Below are 15,050 nucleotides of genomic sequence, written 5' to 3'. Positions count from 1 at the left end.
GGCCCATCTCTGTTCGTGTGCAGGATTTACACATGAGACTTTTAACAAGAAGAGTTCATATCATAATACTCGCTAGTATGTTTCCCTGTTTGGAAGAGAACTAAATGAGGTCGTGTGGAGCAGCCACTATATAACATGCTCAGAGTGGGCACAGTGTATATTTGGATCTGGCTCGATCAGTTCCATAGTCACGTGGTGTTAGAATAGATGTTCAGAAATCATGAGGCTGGAGGGAAGGACTCCGAGTATGAGCTCGGAGCAGCCTCTCCTCTCTTAATCCCTTAGAATCAGGCTTTTCACATATTTCGTGTGTAAGAATTAAAACATGGATATATAGGTTACCACAAGATGGCATTCTATTATTTCAAGTAATGCCAGGTAGAGAGCCTTGGTTCAATACACTTTTAATTGCTGAAAAGCGTTAAAATTCGCACCATCCATGTCATGTATTCAGCTGGTTTCACACAAACCTCTAATTTCCTTTGCCATTCTTTATGGAAACTTGAGGTTTATGTCTATTAACTCATGAAGGAAAACAACTTAGATTTTGCGAATGATATTTATTAGAGTGAACAGTTCATGGTCTCATGTTCAGCTATTAGAAGTTCCATTTTCCTACAGCTGTTTGCAAGGATTGTAAAATGAGTGACCCTTAAGTGTTTTCCACTGTGTCTTCCGGGCTTTTCTACCTATCACCCTGTCCTATTTTCTCTTAAGCAGATCTGACATATTTATTTACTGCTTTTGTTTGTTTCTTCAAGTAATGTATGCATTTTATAAGAGGCTACATGGTTTTCATTTCACGACTATATCCTCAGTGTCTGGAACAGTATTTGGCTATCTGTTTGTCTGTCTGTCTGTCTGTCTATCTATCCATCCGTCCATCCATCCATCCATCCATCCATCCATCCATCCATCCATCCATCCATCTATCTATCTATCTATCTATCTATCTATCTATCTATCTATCTATCTATCTATCTATCTATGGTAGTTTGAAAGAAAATGGCCCCCATAGGCTCATAGGGAGTGGCACTATTAGGAGGTATGGCTTTGTTGTATGTCACTGGGGATGGGCTTTGAGGTCTCAGAAGTTCAAGCCAGGCACTGTCTCTTCCTGCTGCCTGTGGATCAAGTTGTAGAACTCTCAGCTCCTTTTCCAGCACCATGTCTGCCTGCATGTTGCCATGCTTCCCACCATGACAATAATGGACTAAACCTGAACAGTAAGCCAGCTCCAATGAAATGTTTTCCTTCATAAGAGTTGCCGTGGCCATAATGTCTCTTCATGGCACTAAAACTCAAAGATAAAAGTCTGTCTGTCTATCTATCTATCTATCTATCTATCTATCTATCTATCTATCATCTATCTATCTACTTACCTATCTATCTCTCATCTTCCTACTTGTCTAATCATAAACAAGATGAAGAGGGACCTTATTATTTAAATGAATATCCTTTTTCATTAGGTAAAATGAAAATTAAATGGAAGTGTGAAGTAGGGTAGTTTAACCTGTAAGAATTTCACTGATAATTTAGTGATGTAATCAGCACTGAGAAAGTTTTATTACTGTGCCTGTCTGGTGATGCATTCTGTTTTCCTTCATAATTTAGTTTAGTTAACTTCCTACAATTATAGCATGACTTTAACACTTACTTGGAATGCATTTATGGATATGTAATGAACAAGCTGGAATACAGTAAAGGAAACAATTTCATTTTACATTAGTGTAAAAAGGCTAATTCACACACCTATCCTCATGGTTTAAGGAGCTGTGTGCAGGAAGTCTCCTTTGTAGAGGAACAGAATCCTCAGCCCATCCTTCTCATACCAGCATTGCTCTCCAGAGGGCTAAGCTTCATGGACGTAGTCATTGTAATTTTGAGCCTTTCCATCAAGGGCTGAACTGAGTGAATGCATGCACAAATGCCTCTTCCTTCTTAATTTTGGTTCTTTGAGACCCATACTGCTAGAGTTTTATATTTCATTTCTAAGGATTCAGGAGTCCTGAAGTTCAAGATCTGTAGGCAAAGGACTCCTCTTCCCACCTCAGCCTGGGCAGTGCACTTGGCTTCTACTCAGTGTGTTAAGATGCCATTTGATCACGTGATGAAGCTGGGGATCTGGGGAGGGGGCAGGAGATAGCCCAGAGCATCAGTCTCCAGTTAGAAGCCACTTTATCCTGTGGCTTTGAGAGATTCATATCCTCTCTCTCCCCCCACATCTGAGTAATGGAAAGGTTGGGTTAGAGTACCTCAGAGGTGACTTCACAATGGATGTGGAGGTAGCCAGACAATATCCGGGGTAAGTTACATTATCCCAGGTGCAGTAATTATTAACGATTTTAACAGGGTATTTAGTTTTTCCAAGCCTCATCTTCCATATAGGAAATAGAAAAAAAAAATAACTCCATGGTATGCTTTTGAGAATTAACAGACTATATATGTAAATTGAGTAGGTTAAAAGTGGTAGATGTTAGCAACATTGGTGTATCTAAATTGTCTTCCAGGGCAATTTAATAAAGGAAATAAATTATTTATTGAATGTCTTCTGTGTGCCTGACATCCTATCCTTTTATTATCATTTGCCTGAGGTGCTAACACAATCACTAGATCATGGTCCAGGGTAGTAGTAAAGGAATTCTCTCTGTTTTGGACTGGCCTTTTTAATTCCTGAATCAATCCAGTCTTCATCCAGTTCCTACTTTTGAAAATTGGGGATAATATTATGTAACTCCTTCACAACAGAATAGCTATTAGAGTTAGACACGATGGTGTAATTAAGGCATTTAACCCAGGTCTGGCTCCAAGAACATTCTTGGTTGATGTTAGCCTGGTTCATCACTATTATTATTGTTGCTGTTGTTGTTGTTATTATTATTTATTCCAACCTCATTCTCATCTCTGCTCAGGGCTTAGATAGGATCTAAAGGTTTTCCTAGGGATGGAAGGATGGCTCATTGACTAAGAGCACTTGTTACTCTTGTTGGACCTGGGTTCAATTCCCAGCACTGATGTGGAGGTTCATAATCATCTGTAACTCTAGTTCTTGGGAATTCTGATGCCCTCTGATCCTCTCTTTGGCACCAAGCACTCACATGGTACACGCTGCATATGCGGGCAAGATCCCCACCCCCCAAACTAAATAAATTGTCCCTGGATTTCATGAAAGCCCGCCTCACTTGTTTGAGTCCAAATGGTAAAACGAAGATCCTTGATTTAAAACTGGGTTTTACATAGATGTTTCTTGGAAGATGTTTACTGGTCCTACAGGTACCTGTCATCATTTCTATCAGCTGATTCATGTTGACAAAAGAGAATGCTAACTTTTCTTTATGTGTTTTCATTTAGTATCCCAACCCCATGGATAAAAATGTCATCTCTGTAAAAACTGTGGAAGAAAAGAAAGGTAAGTTCTCTGAATATGCCTGCACTTTAGTTATGCTCATTAAGTATACTGACTTTGTAAAGGATGTATTTGTGTGTGTGTGTGTGTGTGTGTGTGTGTGTGTGTGTGTGTGTGTGCGCGCGCGCGCGCGCGTGCGCATGCACACGTGCGCACGCCTGCCTGTATGTATATCTATTACATCTATCTATTACAGGGCTCTTGTCACTTTCTAAATTATAGTTGATGGTAAGACTGAGGCTGGGCAGGTGACATGTTGAAGTACTTAATGTGTGCCAACATCTTACTTTGATTAGCTCGTTCAATGTTTAGAAAGATGTTTGAGGTAGGAATTAAGATTATTCCCATTTAGTGCAGGGTAGTAAAGCACAGAGAGACTGACCTGCCCAAGCTCATTTGGCTGTATCTCTGTCCCATGTCAATTTCTAGATGGCAAAACATTTGTAGATAGCACACAGGGGAAGCCAGGCATGGTGCGGCTCATGTCTGTATCCCAGCCATTGAATGGTGGAAGCGGGAGAATGAGGAATTCAAGGCTAGCCCAGACTACTAAAAAATAGCATGTGACATTGCTGTAAATTGCTTAGATTTACAGCAATGAAACCATTGTAAACCATACTGTGGTTTGGCAAATTATGGCTCATGCTGGGTGTTTTTGTAAGCAAGGTTTTGTTGCACATTAGCCACTCCCTCTGTTTGTATGTTATTGATGGCTGCTTTATCTGAGTTATAGCAGGAGCTGAGTATTTGCAAAAGAGACCATATGGTCCACAAATCTAAATTATATACCCCATGACCCCTTTCAGAAAATGTTGACTGCTCCACCTCGGGGGTCTATGGTGATCTCTGCATTTCCTTCTTCAGGGGAGGCATTGTAACTGTTAGTGTTGGAACTTGAAGCGTGGGCGGTACTGGGAGCTCTGATGATGTGCGCACTTGATGCACAAGCCTGTGGAGATATCCAGAGCCTGGCCCAGCATGCTCTTCAGCCTTAGAAACCACGGGTGTTGCTGTTGGTGATGTGGCTGCAGCTTCCGCTGTGCTGCATAAACATGAAACCGTCTTATTTATGGGGCTGCTTTCTGCATACCTGCAGCTGTAGAAATAGACTGTAAAAGCTTTTTCTCATGGACCTGTATATAGTATGGGACGAGCTTGCTTTCTGGCCTGAGACAAACCTGATTTTGAGTCCTAGATCTGTTACTTCCCCCATGACCTAACTTTTAAAAGGCTGAAAGTCATTGTCTGTCAAATGGTAAAACAATCCTGTGAATTTCAGGATGTCATCTTTGCCTCCATTTTTTTTTTTTCCCACTATTTAATCCTGGCTGACCTGAAACTTACTATGCTCACCAGGTTAGCCTAGAACTCACAGAGAGCCACCTGCCTCTGCCTCCCAGGGGCTGGGATTAAATGCATGTGCCACCATGTCCAGAAGGGACTCCATTTTTAATATATGTGTTGCTCACACTGTCTGAGGTTGCCAAAGGGCTGCTAGGGGTGGAGCGTTTGTTTCCCGACTGCAGGTTCCTGGTGGCCATAGTGTTTGCAACAGGGGTTGTTAGGAAAGCTGTATTCAGAGCGCTGAGGAACCTCGCCGTGTGTCTGGGCCTTAGTAATTCATTGAGAAAGGACAGCACTTCACAGTTTGTCTTTTTTTTTCTGTTTCCTCTCATCTAACTTATACTTGTTGTCATTATTATCGTTAGTTTTAACTCTCCTCCAGGAATGCTCTGGTCACAGGGGTTTCATTCCTCTATGAATATGACTCGTGTAGTTATTTAGTTACAGGCTTAAGTGATACACTCAGAAATCTTTGTGTGACAGTGTGGTCCAGGAGGTGGCGGAATCCGTTACCATCCTCTTGTTGTGGAGCAGGTGGCCACTGGCCACTGCCACTGGATGCTTGACACTGATCGCCCAGAGTGGTGGTCCGTTTGTGATTCATTTTCTCAACTTTAGCACTGTGTTTGAGGTTGTTTTACCATTATCTCTCGAGCATTTGTAATTTGGCTTAGAAAACGGATCAGAAAAGGAGAATGCTTTTTAAAATTTTTTAATTTTATTTCATATTTTGTTTGTATATGTCTGTGGGATATGTGTGCCTAGATGTAGGCGTCTGAGGAAACTAGATGTGTTGGATTCCTTGGAAATGGAGCTCTAGGCAGGTATGAGTTGCTTGAGGTAGGTGCTGGGAACCAAACTTATTTACTTTTTGTAAGAGTGGTAAGCACTCTTAACCACAGAGTCATTTCTCCAGCCCCCGGAAAACTTAATTTTGTGTTAAACTTTATCTGTAAGAATTCTACATATTGAAAATTGAAGTTGAGTTAAAAAGCTCTATGGACTCTTAGATAAGAATACGCTTTTTCCCTAATTATTTTTTGGCTATGAAATTTTCTTTTTCTAGATGAATCAACAGGACTCATCTATAGAAAGAGGATTGCTATCTGTCAGAATGTGGTTCCAGAAATTTTAAGAAAGGTAAATTCATTTCAGAGTTTAATCACAGTGGGTACAAAATTGAGGAGTTTTAATAGTCATAGGAAAAGACAGCATTTTCTGATCTAAAGTAGTGTCAGAATCTCCCACTTCCCCAGTCTCATGGTTTTGTAGGGGAGATATTTCTTTCATGCCCATCCCAGTTTTGGCAGATGCCTCTGGAATGTCTCATCTCTGTCCTTTCCGAGAAGGGCTCTTCATGGATGTGGGGAGATTTGATGATTATTTTTCAGGCACTTTTGGCGTTTTGAACCAAGTGTTGTCTTTTCTCTTCTGTCTGTGGTTAGCAATAGGTAGGAACAATTAGAAGTGGGAAGACTGTATTAGTGTCACGTTCGGTTAGGAAGTCCACACTTTCGTTTTGCAATGCACTGTCAGAAGTAACAGCTGTCTCTGGAAGCATAATATTCTTAGTGCCCTGTGCAAGCCTTTTGGTGTGTATTTCTGTGAAATAAGGTCACTGATGCTGGAATCTTCATGATAGAAAATTGTTTTCTCTCTTTGAAACCCTTAAGCACTCTGATGATTCTGTGTTGGACGGAGGTAAGTTGAAAACATCATTTGCATGGCTTGAACCATACATGGATTTTCTTCTTCAGAGAGGGCCTCACTCCATAACCTTGGTGGGCCTGGAACTTAGGGTGTAGCCCAGGCTGGCCTCAAACTGAGGATAATCCTCCTAAAGTTGGCCATCTAAGTTCTGAAATAACACGTGTGTACCACCATGCCTAGCTGTAGAAGTATTAAAAAATGGTTTTTATTTATTCTGAAAATTTCATGTGTATATATATGTGTATATATATACTTATATGTATATATATACACATATATATACATATACATATATGTCTTGATCTTATCTACCCCCTTCCCCCTCCAACTTCCTTCAGAATCTCCCTCCCAACTTCATGTTCTCCTGTTTTTATTCTAGCATTATAATTTTTAAATCGTTGAGTCTAGTTAGTGTTGCCCATATGTGCTTGGGTTTGTAGTTATCCACTGGGGCATGGGTACCCCTCCAAAGAAAAGTAGTTAGTGTTACCCATATGTGCTTGGGTTTGTAGTTATCCACTGGGGCATGGGTACCCCTCCAAAGAAAAGTAGTTAGTGTTGCCCACATGTGCTTGGGTTTGTAGTTATCCACTGGGGCATGGGTACCCCTCCAAAGAAAAGTAGTTAGTGTTGCCCATATGTGCTTGGGTTTGTAGTTATCCACTGGGGCATGGGTACCCCTCCAAAGAAAAGTAGTTAGTGTTGCCCACATGTGCTTGGGTTTGTAGTTATCCACTGGGGCATGGGTACCCCTCCAAAGAAAAGTAGCTCTCCCTCCTTTAGTAGACTTCAACTGCAATAATTCCTCAGCTAAGCCTCCCCTGTCTGTGCTGTCTATGCTGGATTTTTAACCGGCTTGCTCTTATGCAGGTCTTATGCAGGTAAGCACAGCCCTTGTGAGTTCATAGGTACAACTGCCATGTCATGTCCGTAAGACAGCCTTCTACAGCACTCCTCTCCTGCATTCCCTCTTTCCTCTCTTCCACCGGGTTCCCTGAACCTGGAGGTGTTTGCTATCGATGCCCCATCTATGGCTGAGCACCTGCTGTCTTTTATTCTCAGTACTTGAAACAGTTATGGAGCCCTTCATTCACAATGCAGGATTTTTTGATGGGGGTCTTTGAATACATAAGAGGAGAGCATCTTGACAGGCACTTAAAAAATGCCTCAGAAGAGATTCCCTGTGTGATACAGAATGAATCTGGGCACTAAGGATTAGCTTGCAGATTAAATTGCTGTGCTTATGCTAGGAAAAAAGGCAGCTCCCATCCATTCCTCATCGTGGGTTAAAACAGTTATTCCCTTAGTGGAAAGAAAGCTAGAACCACGAAGAAGATGAACCTCTTTTGACTTGCAGATGGGAAGCTGTGTTGCGCTTCAGCGGCAAATTATCACTGGCTTTTCCAGAGTTCATAGCTGCCTTTGCCCCATATACGCACTTTGAATCTATTATTTAAAAAGGCATTCAAGTTCGTCTTGTATCTCAATTCTTAAATAATTTAAGGCTCTGACTTGTACAATTCTGCCTTTGTAGCTTTCCTTGTCCTCTCCACCTGGGAAAGCATCGATTTCTAGGGACTGAACAGAGATTACAACTAGGAAAGTATTTCTCTTGATACTGCCCTGCATGGGAGCGTGTAGGTGGGCCTGATGAGGATCCATCAACGCAAGGAGGCCTGCCCCAGAGGAGACACAAGGCAGCTGATAATTTGTTTAGTGGTCTACATCAATCCTGGGCCATTTGCAAACCCTGGGCAGCATGTAGTGAGGCCACAGTGTGTCTGCTTATCTGAGACTGAGGGGTGTTGCTGAAGTGCCATCCCTACATTAGGACCACTTGTCCCTTTTGTTATGTGAGGCTGAGATCTACCCTAGGCAGTCTTCATGTAGCTTGCTCTTCCTAAATTGAGAATGCTGTCCTCTCTCTGTTGGACAGGTGAGTATTTTAAAGGTACCTAATGTCCAGCTAGAAGAGGAATCGTGGCTCAGTCTCCGGGAAAGGAACATGGCTATTCGGAGTCACTGTCTCACGTGGACACAGTATGCATCCATGAGGGAAGAGTCTGTCTTCCGGGAAAGTGTGGAGAATCCAAATTGGTAAGATCACCTGTGTGTGTATGTGTGTGTGTGTGTGTGTATGTATGTGTGTGTGTGTGTGTGTGTGTGTGTGTGTGTGTGTGTGTGTGTTGGGTGTGGGGATCCATACACAGCACATGATTTCATACTTATGGTCTCTGTCTATTTCATATTTTACATTATTTTTAATCATGTAATAGATGAATATGTTTTCTTTTGGAGAAAATATGACAGAACTCCAAGTGCTCTCCAAATTCTGGTATTTTCTTACTCTTGCCAAAGGCAATGAATGTCACCAATTTGTTGGATATTCTTTTTGGACCTTTAAAGTCAATCCAGGTATTCAACAGAGTTTAAATAAGGAAAATATTTTGTTTGATGTTTTCATGCATGTGACCCTGCTGGTGGGCCTGCCTAGCACCTGTCAATTCAAGTAGACTTAAGGAGGTGCTTCTCCACAGGCTCACCCAACCTGCTTAGTTTGTATGTCTTTTTTACATGCATGATTTTTTATTTATTTATTTATTACATATACAGTGTTCTGCCTGCATGTATGCCTGCATGCCAGAAGAGGGCACCAGATCTCATTACAGATGGTTGTGAGCCACCATGTGGTTGCTGGGAATTGAACTCAGGACTTCTGGAAGAACAGCCAGTGCTCTTAACCTCTGAGCCATCTCTCTAGCCCACATGCATGATTTTTATGTCATCCAAGTTTTGTACACTTATCTTTTATGTTTACTAGACTGCTTCTGAGCTTTATTTATCTGATACATGTAGAGCTAGATTATTCCTCTGCATGCGATTCAACTTTACTACATTTTATTTAGTTACTGCCACAACGGTAGATACTCTGCTGGTCTCTAGTTTCTCTTTGTTGTAAAGGGAGAATAGCACATCCATGAGTTGTATGTCCTCTGAATGTGACTCTTACATGATATGTGTTTCACTCAGTGAAAATTTTAAGTGTTGTATTTGTTGCAAGATTATCTATAAACAATCAAATTTACCTTTCCTAGCACAGAGTAGCGACACAACTGTACATATGATACATATGTACACAGTTGCTGCTTAACCCTGCAGGCATACTAAATCCTCCTGAAATGTGTGACTTTAAGTGGATTCTGTGGTGTGTAGAGGGCTCGCAGATAAGCACTGGAGAAACCTAGAGTGTTAATCATGCAGGGTTATCTCCTCAATGGAGTGAATGAATATCTCTGCTTTCCATCCCGAAGGCTGAGAGTGGATCTTGTCAATAACCTGGTGACATTTGGTGACCACCTCTAGGGCCATACCTCACCCAGAATGTTTATTGCAGGCTCTCCCTCCCTTGACCTTTATCTTTATCTTTGTTTCTCAGTCCATAGAACCCATCCTCAGGGGAGATGTCACATGTAGTTTATAGCCTGCTAACCTCTACACTATCTTGGTCAGAGACCACACCAGATCCTAGGCCCTTAAGCAATCATTTGTGGTGGAGGTCATGCATGTTTTGCAAAAGAGTTTCTGTGTAGCCACATCTTAAGATTTATTGACCACATGGGACTGGGATAATTGTTACCAGGAAACTTTTTTCCAAAATCGTACTAGACTTAAAATGTGTCTAAATAAACTGGCCTGGTGTCAGGCTTCAGAAGTTTGAATCGGTGTTGGCTAACGACATTGAGTGAACCAATTATCTTTCTTTACCTCACGCTAATGTTTTCCTGTGTCCGTGAAGCTTACAGGGATCCCCACAGTGGTTGTATGCCTGATATGTTAGTTTTAAAGCACTGTGGGCTGGTTTTCAGGACACGCACAATTTGAGTTCCAGGAAATCTTAGTTTGAGATGCCGTAATTAGATACCACAGTCTTGGCTGTTCAAGCAACACCTGTGAATTTCTCATGGCTCTGGAGGCTGGGAAGACCATTCTGTGGGCACTGGCAGATCTACTGTCTGTGAGCCTGCTTCTAGCCTGTCTCCTGTTAAACCCGATGGTGGTCCCAAAAAAAAAAAAAAAAAAAAAAAACAAAAAAAGAGCCGGGCGGTGGTGGCGCACGCCTTTAATCCCAGCACTCGGGAGGCAGAGCCAGGCGGATCTCTGTGAGTTCGAGGCCAGCCTGGACTACCAAGTGAGTTCCAGGAAAGGCGCAAAGCTACACAGAGAAACCCTGTCTCGAAAAACCAAAAAAAAAAAAAAAAAAAAAAAAAAAAAAACCCGATGGTGGAGAACATGTGATCTGCTTTCTTTCTTCATGGAAGGATTCCATGGCTGAGTTCTACATTCATGGAATCATGTATTTGGCTTATTTCCCAAAGGCCAGTGTCCTAACTCCTTCCCACTCTGGGTTAAGGTTTCAATACACAGGCTGGAGGCATCCGGGTAGTACACAGCTTGTTTCCCATGCATGAGGCCTTCCATCCCTAGCACCAAAAATACAATGCAATTCAATTCAATAAAATGAAAATGGCAACATATAAATTTTGGGGTACATAGACACATGGTTCTTAACACAGATTCTGGAGTATTGTCTTGCAGTGTGTTAGCATACAAGTTTGCACTCCATAACAGCACTCAGCAGAGTTTACTTCCCTACAACATGGGCTGTAGTTAATTAACACAATTTAATTTTTACAAGTACAATGGGTGAGAAACAATCAATTGTAGCATGAATTGTTAGACGGTCTTATTAATAAAAACAAACCCGGAGCCAGGTATTGGGGTGAACGCTGAAAGATCAGAAAAACAGAACCAGCCACAGCTAACCTCACCTCGCCAATTCCTTACCTGATCTCGTTTCCTCAAACTGGAAGCCTCTGTGTCCTCATCCGAGTGGATCTCAGCTGAATTCCTGCTCAAAAGCCTAAAAGCTTAACAGACTCTAGTTCCTGGTTTTCATGCCTTCTATACCTACCTTTCTACTTCCTGCCATCACTTCCTGGGATTAAAGGCGTGTGTCACCATGCCTGGGTGTTTCCAGTGTGGCTTTGAACTCACAGAGATCTGGATGGATCTCTGTTTCCAGAGTACAAGGATTAAATGGTGTGTGCCACCATTTTCTGGTCTCTATTTGGCGGCTTTTTTGTTCTCTAACCCCAGATAAGTTTATTAAGGTGCCCAATATATTGGGGAACACTATCACCACAATCAATTCCTTGAAAACAGATTTTAAAGAAAGATTTTTATATTTCTATGTGTATGGGGCTTTGCCTGCATGTTTATTTTGGTTGTGAGCCTAGCCTTTAACGGCTGAGCCATCTCTCCAGCCCTGCCTGCATGTTTATATGTGAACTACATGTGTGCCTCCTGCCTGCAGAGGCCAGAAGAAGGCATTGGATCCGTAAGTGGAATTATAGATGTGTGTGAGCTGCTATGGGTGCTGGGAACCAAACCCAGTCCTCTGCAGGAGCAGCAAGTGCTTCTTAACTGCTCAGCCCTCTCTCCAGTCTCCTTGTTTTGTTTTTGAGACAAGTGTCTCGCTATTTACTCCTGGGCTCCCGCCATCCTCCTGCCTCAGCTTCTTTGGTGTCTGTCATCTTTTTTAGCACCCAAAGAGAGATTTTGAAACAAAAGTAAGACATCACAATCACTAAATATTAACGACAACCATTATGGTGAATAATGTGATTTCAGAAGATAATTTACTGTGTTTTATTATGACTGTTCTGTGTGGCTTGAAAAATTTTATTATATAGCTACAGTTTTAATGAAAATAATAAAACCTTCAAGTAACTAATTGCCCCAATGTAAAAGCCTTTCTTAGGGCCCAGCCTTTTTCCATGTCATTTCCTCCTGCACAGCTCTGGCCACACATCAGTGATGCTGGGATGTTTCAACAGCCTCCCGGATGAGTAAGGAAGCATGTCTTATTCACATCAGAGAGAGAGCCACGGAGCCATAGTTTTTGCTTGGCTGATGCCCAGAGCTGACACAGGACATAGATGGCTGGGATTAAAAGCTGGGGCCAGAGAATAGAGCTCTGTTGTTGGCATGCAGATGGCGTTAAAGGGTGGCATTGTCTGATGCATGCAAAGTAAGTCTTTCATTTCATCCTCTTTATTTTAGTACTTTTTTTTGTTAATGTTATTTGGTATTATATTTGGGCTATTGGGTAGTCTTAAAAGTTGTCTGTGTCAGTTAAATTACAATTTGCCAAGATAATCCAGGAAACTTTTCACTTTATGTTTTTTTAAAAAATTATATGAAAAGAATAATTTTTTTTTTTTTTTTTTGAGACAGGGTTTCTCTGTGTAGCTTTGTGCCTTTTCTGGAACTCGCTTTGTAGACCAGGCTGGCCTCGAACTCACAGAGATCTGCCTGCCTCTGCCTCCTGAGTGCTGGGATTAAAGGCGTGCACCACCACTGCCTGGCTGAAAAGAATAATTCTTATTATGAGGAAAAGGTGCAAGACTATGACTCTGGTAACTAATATTAATTCTGGGAAACAAATCACATGAACTAGACTAGACATCATGCTTATTTACATACTTTTTTTATAATTTAATTTAATTCTACATATCAGTCACGGATTCCCTTATTCTCCCCCCTCCCACCCCCCCAGCCCCCCCTCCCCGCCTTCCCCCAGCCCACCTCCCATTCCCATCTCCTCCAGGGCAAAGACTCCCCTGGGGATTGAGTTCAACCTGGTAGATTCAGTTCAGGCAGATCCAGTCCCCTCCTCCCAGGCTGAGCCAAGCGACCCTGCATAGTTCCCAGGTTTCAAACAGACATCTCATGCACTGAGTACAGGACCTGGTCCCACCGCCTGGATGCCTCCCAAACAGATCAAGCTAATCAACTGTCTCACTTATCCAGAGGGCCTGATCCAGTTGGGGGCTCCTCAGCTATTGGTTCATAGTTCATGTGTTTCCATTCGTTTGGCTATTTGTCCCTATGCTTTTTCCAAACTTGGTCTCAACAATTCTCGCTCATACAAACCCTCCTCTTTCTCGCCAATTGGATCCACCTGGGGCCTGGCCGTGGATCTCTGCATCCACTTCCCTCAGTCATTGGATGGGGTTTCTAGCACGACAATTAGGGTGTTTGGGCATACTTTTTACATACTGTTTACATTCTACTATTCTTAGTCTGTTCTTACTTGACTCTTAGGTTTCTGAACTTTTAGCTATTGCAGTGTTATAATGGAAATCTCTGCAATTGTATGTTTTATCACGTATTTAATTACTTTTTTGGAGACAGGGTCTCATGTTACCAACGCTGGTCTTGAATACATTATGTAGCCAAAGATGACCTTGAACTTCTAATTCTTCTGCTTCTACCTTCCAAGTACCAGGATTACAGGCCTATGCAACTACCCCTGGTGTATGCAGTGCTGGAGATGGAACCAGGACTTGGTGCTAGGCCAACACTCTACCAACAGAGCTACACCCCAACCTGTCATCTATGATCTAAGAATTTTTTTATGACTCAATTCTAATTTGTAGTATGGATATGTGTATGTATGGAAAGACAGAGAATGAATAAATATGAATGTGTGTTACTGAAGACTTGGACAAGCCCGGCAGATGCTCTACCACTGAGCTGTAGCCTCAGTTTGCATAGTTCAAAACAGAGAAACAGAAATTATGCTTAGAACTATTTACCATTATCCTGCAAGACTCTGCTCCATGTTTAGGTTTTCTGTTATCTCAGTACGCCATCCCCAGAAGTGCTCACTTCCCCACTTAAGACTGATGGGACTGGGAACCTGCTGTCTTACGTCCAGAGCCAGGTGTAAGTCCAGGAAAGATGTGTGTTCAGGGATTTATGTATTTCCCCTGGCCAATCCCCCACGTCGATGTCGTCTTCTCTGTTGTACAGTGACTGGTGTGTGTAGGTCCAGGATGCCATGTGGAGTGTGTTGGCGAATGTCAGAGTCTCTGGACTCAAGGGACTCCAGGCTGATGTTCTCCTTGCCCTTAGGACCCCTCAAGACAAGTCAGAAAATAGAAAAGTGAACAAAACAACAACAGAACAAAATTAAAATCATCTCTTGTGGGAATGAACTTTTACTAGGAAAATGGAAGGTGGTAGTGAAAAAAAAGAAGAAAAAAAATATAATTTCTGCTTTCTGAAAACCTCCATTCTGCGATAGGCTTATTAGTTTCTTAGTATTTGTGTTTGAACTGATTCTTCTTTAAGTTTAGTAATATATTTGATTTAATCTAGTATGTCCAAAGTATTATCATATCTACATATAATTAGTATAAATAGTTAAGGGATATTCTACAGAAATTTCTAATGGGCCTCTGACATCTAGTATGCCATTACCATTTTGTGGGCCCAGCATCCATGTGTGGCCTGTGACTGCCACTTGGAAATTACAGTTTTGGCTACGAAGGTCGAGTAAGCTAACTATCTCTTGCCCTTACCTTTGTGACCTCAGAACTGGAGCAGCTTGGCAGTGATACTTATGTATTCTAACCACTATTACACCTGTTTTAAATACATTTATTAGGTCTGAGTTCTTCCTTTGTAACTAAAATTTTTTGATGTCTCTTCTGTGTGTGTGTGTGTGTGTGTGTGTGTGTGT

General features: G+C 41.8%; 1 protein-coding gene across 4 annotated transcripts in view; it reads left to right on the top strand.

Moving 5' to 3' along the window:
• The window catches only part of Prelid2 (PRELI domain containing 2), an 87,063-nt gene that overhangs the window by 10,640 nt on the left and 61,373 nt on the right, over window positions 1-15,050 (top strand). For all 4 annotated transcript variants that reach the window (XR_008219153.1, XR_008219152.1, XM_052742088.1 and 1 more), the window contains exons 2-4: window positions 3,352-3,409; window positions 5,817-5,890; window positions 8,397-8,557. Coding sequence is in view for 2 of the 4 variants with exons in the window: in XM_052742088.1 (XP_052598048.1) it covers window positions 3,352-3,409; window positions 5,817-5,890; window positions 8,397-8,557 (293 nt within the window). In the remaining 2 variants the exon portion in view is untranslated. The remainder of the gene's footprint in view (window positions 1-3,351; window positions 3,410-5,816; window positions 5,891-8,396; window positions 8,558-15,050) is intronic.

The sequence above is a fragment of the Peromyscus californicus genome, unplaced genomic scaffold (genome assembly GCF_007827085.1).
Source record: "Peromyscus californicus insignis strain IS unplaced genomic scaffold, ASM782708v3 Scaffold_17__1_contigs__length_78620276, whole genome shotgun sequence".
In the NCBI taxonomy this organism is placed as follows: domain Eukaryota; kingdom Metazoa; phylum Chordata; class Mammalia; order Rodentia; family Cricetidae; genus Peromyscus; species Peromyscus californicus.
The sequence above is the reverse complement of the archived record's forward strand: the minus strand, read 5'-3'. Positions and strand labels throughout refer to the sequence as shown.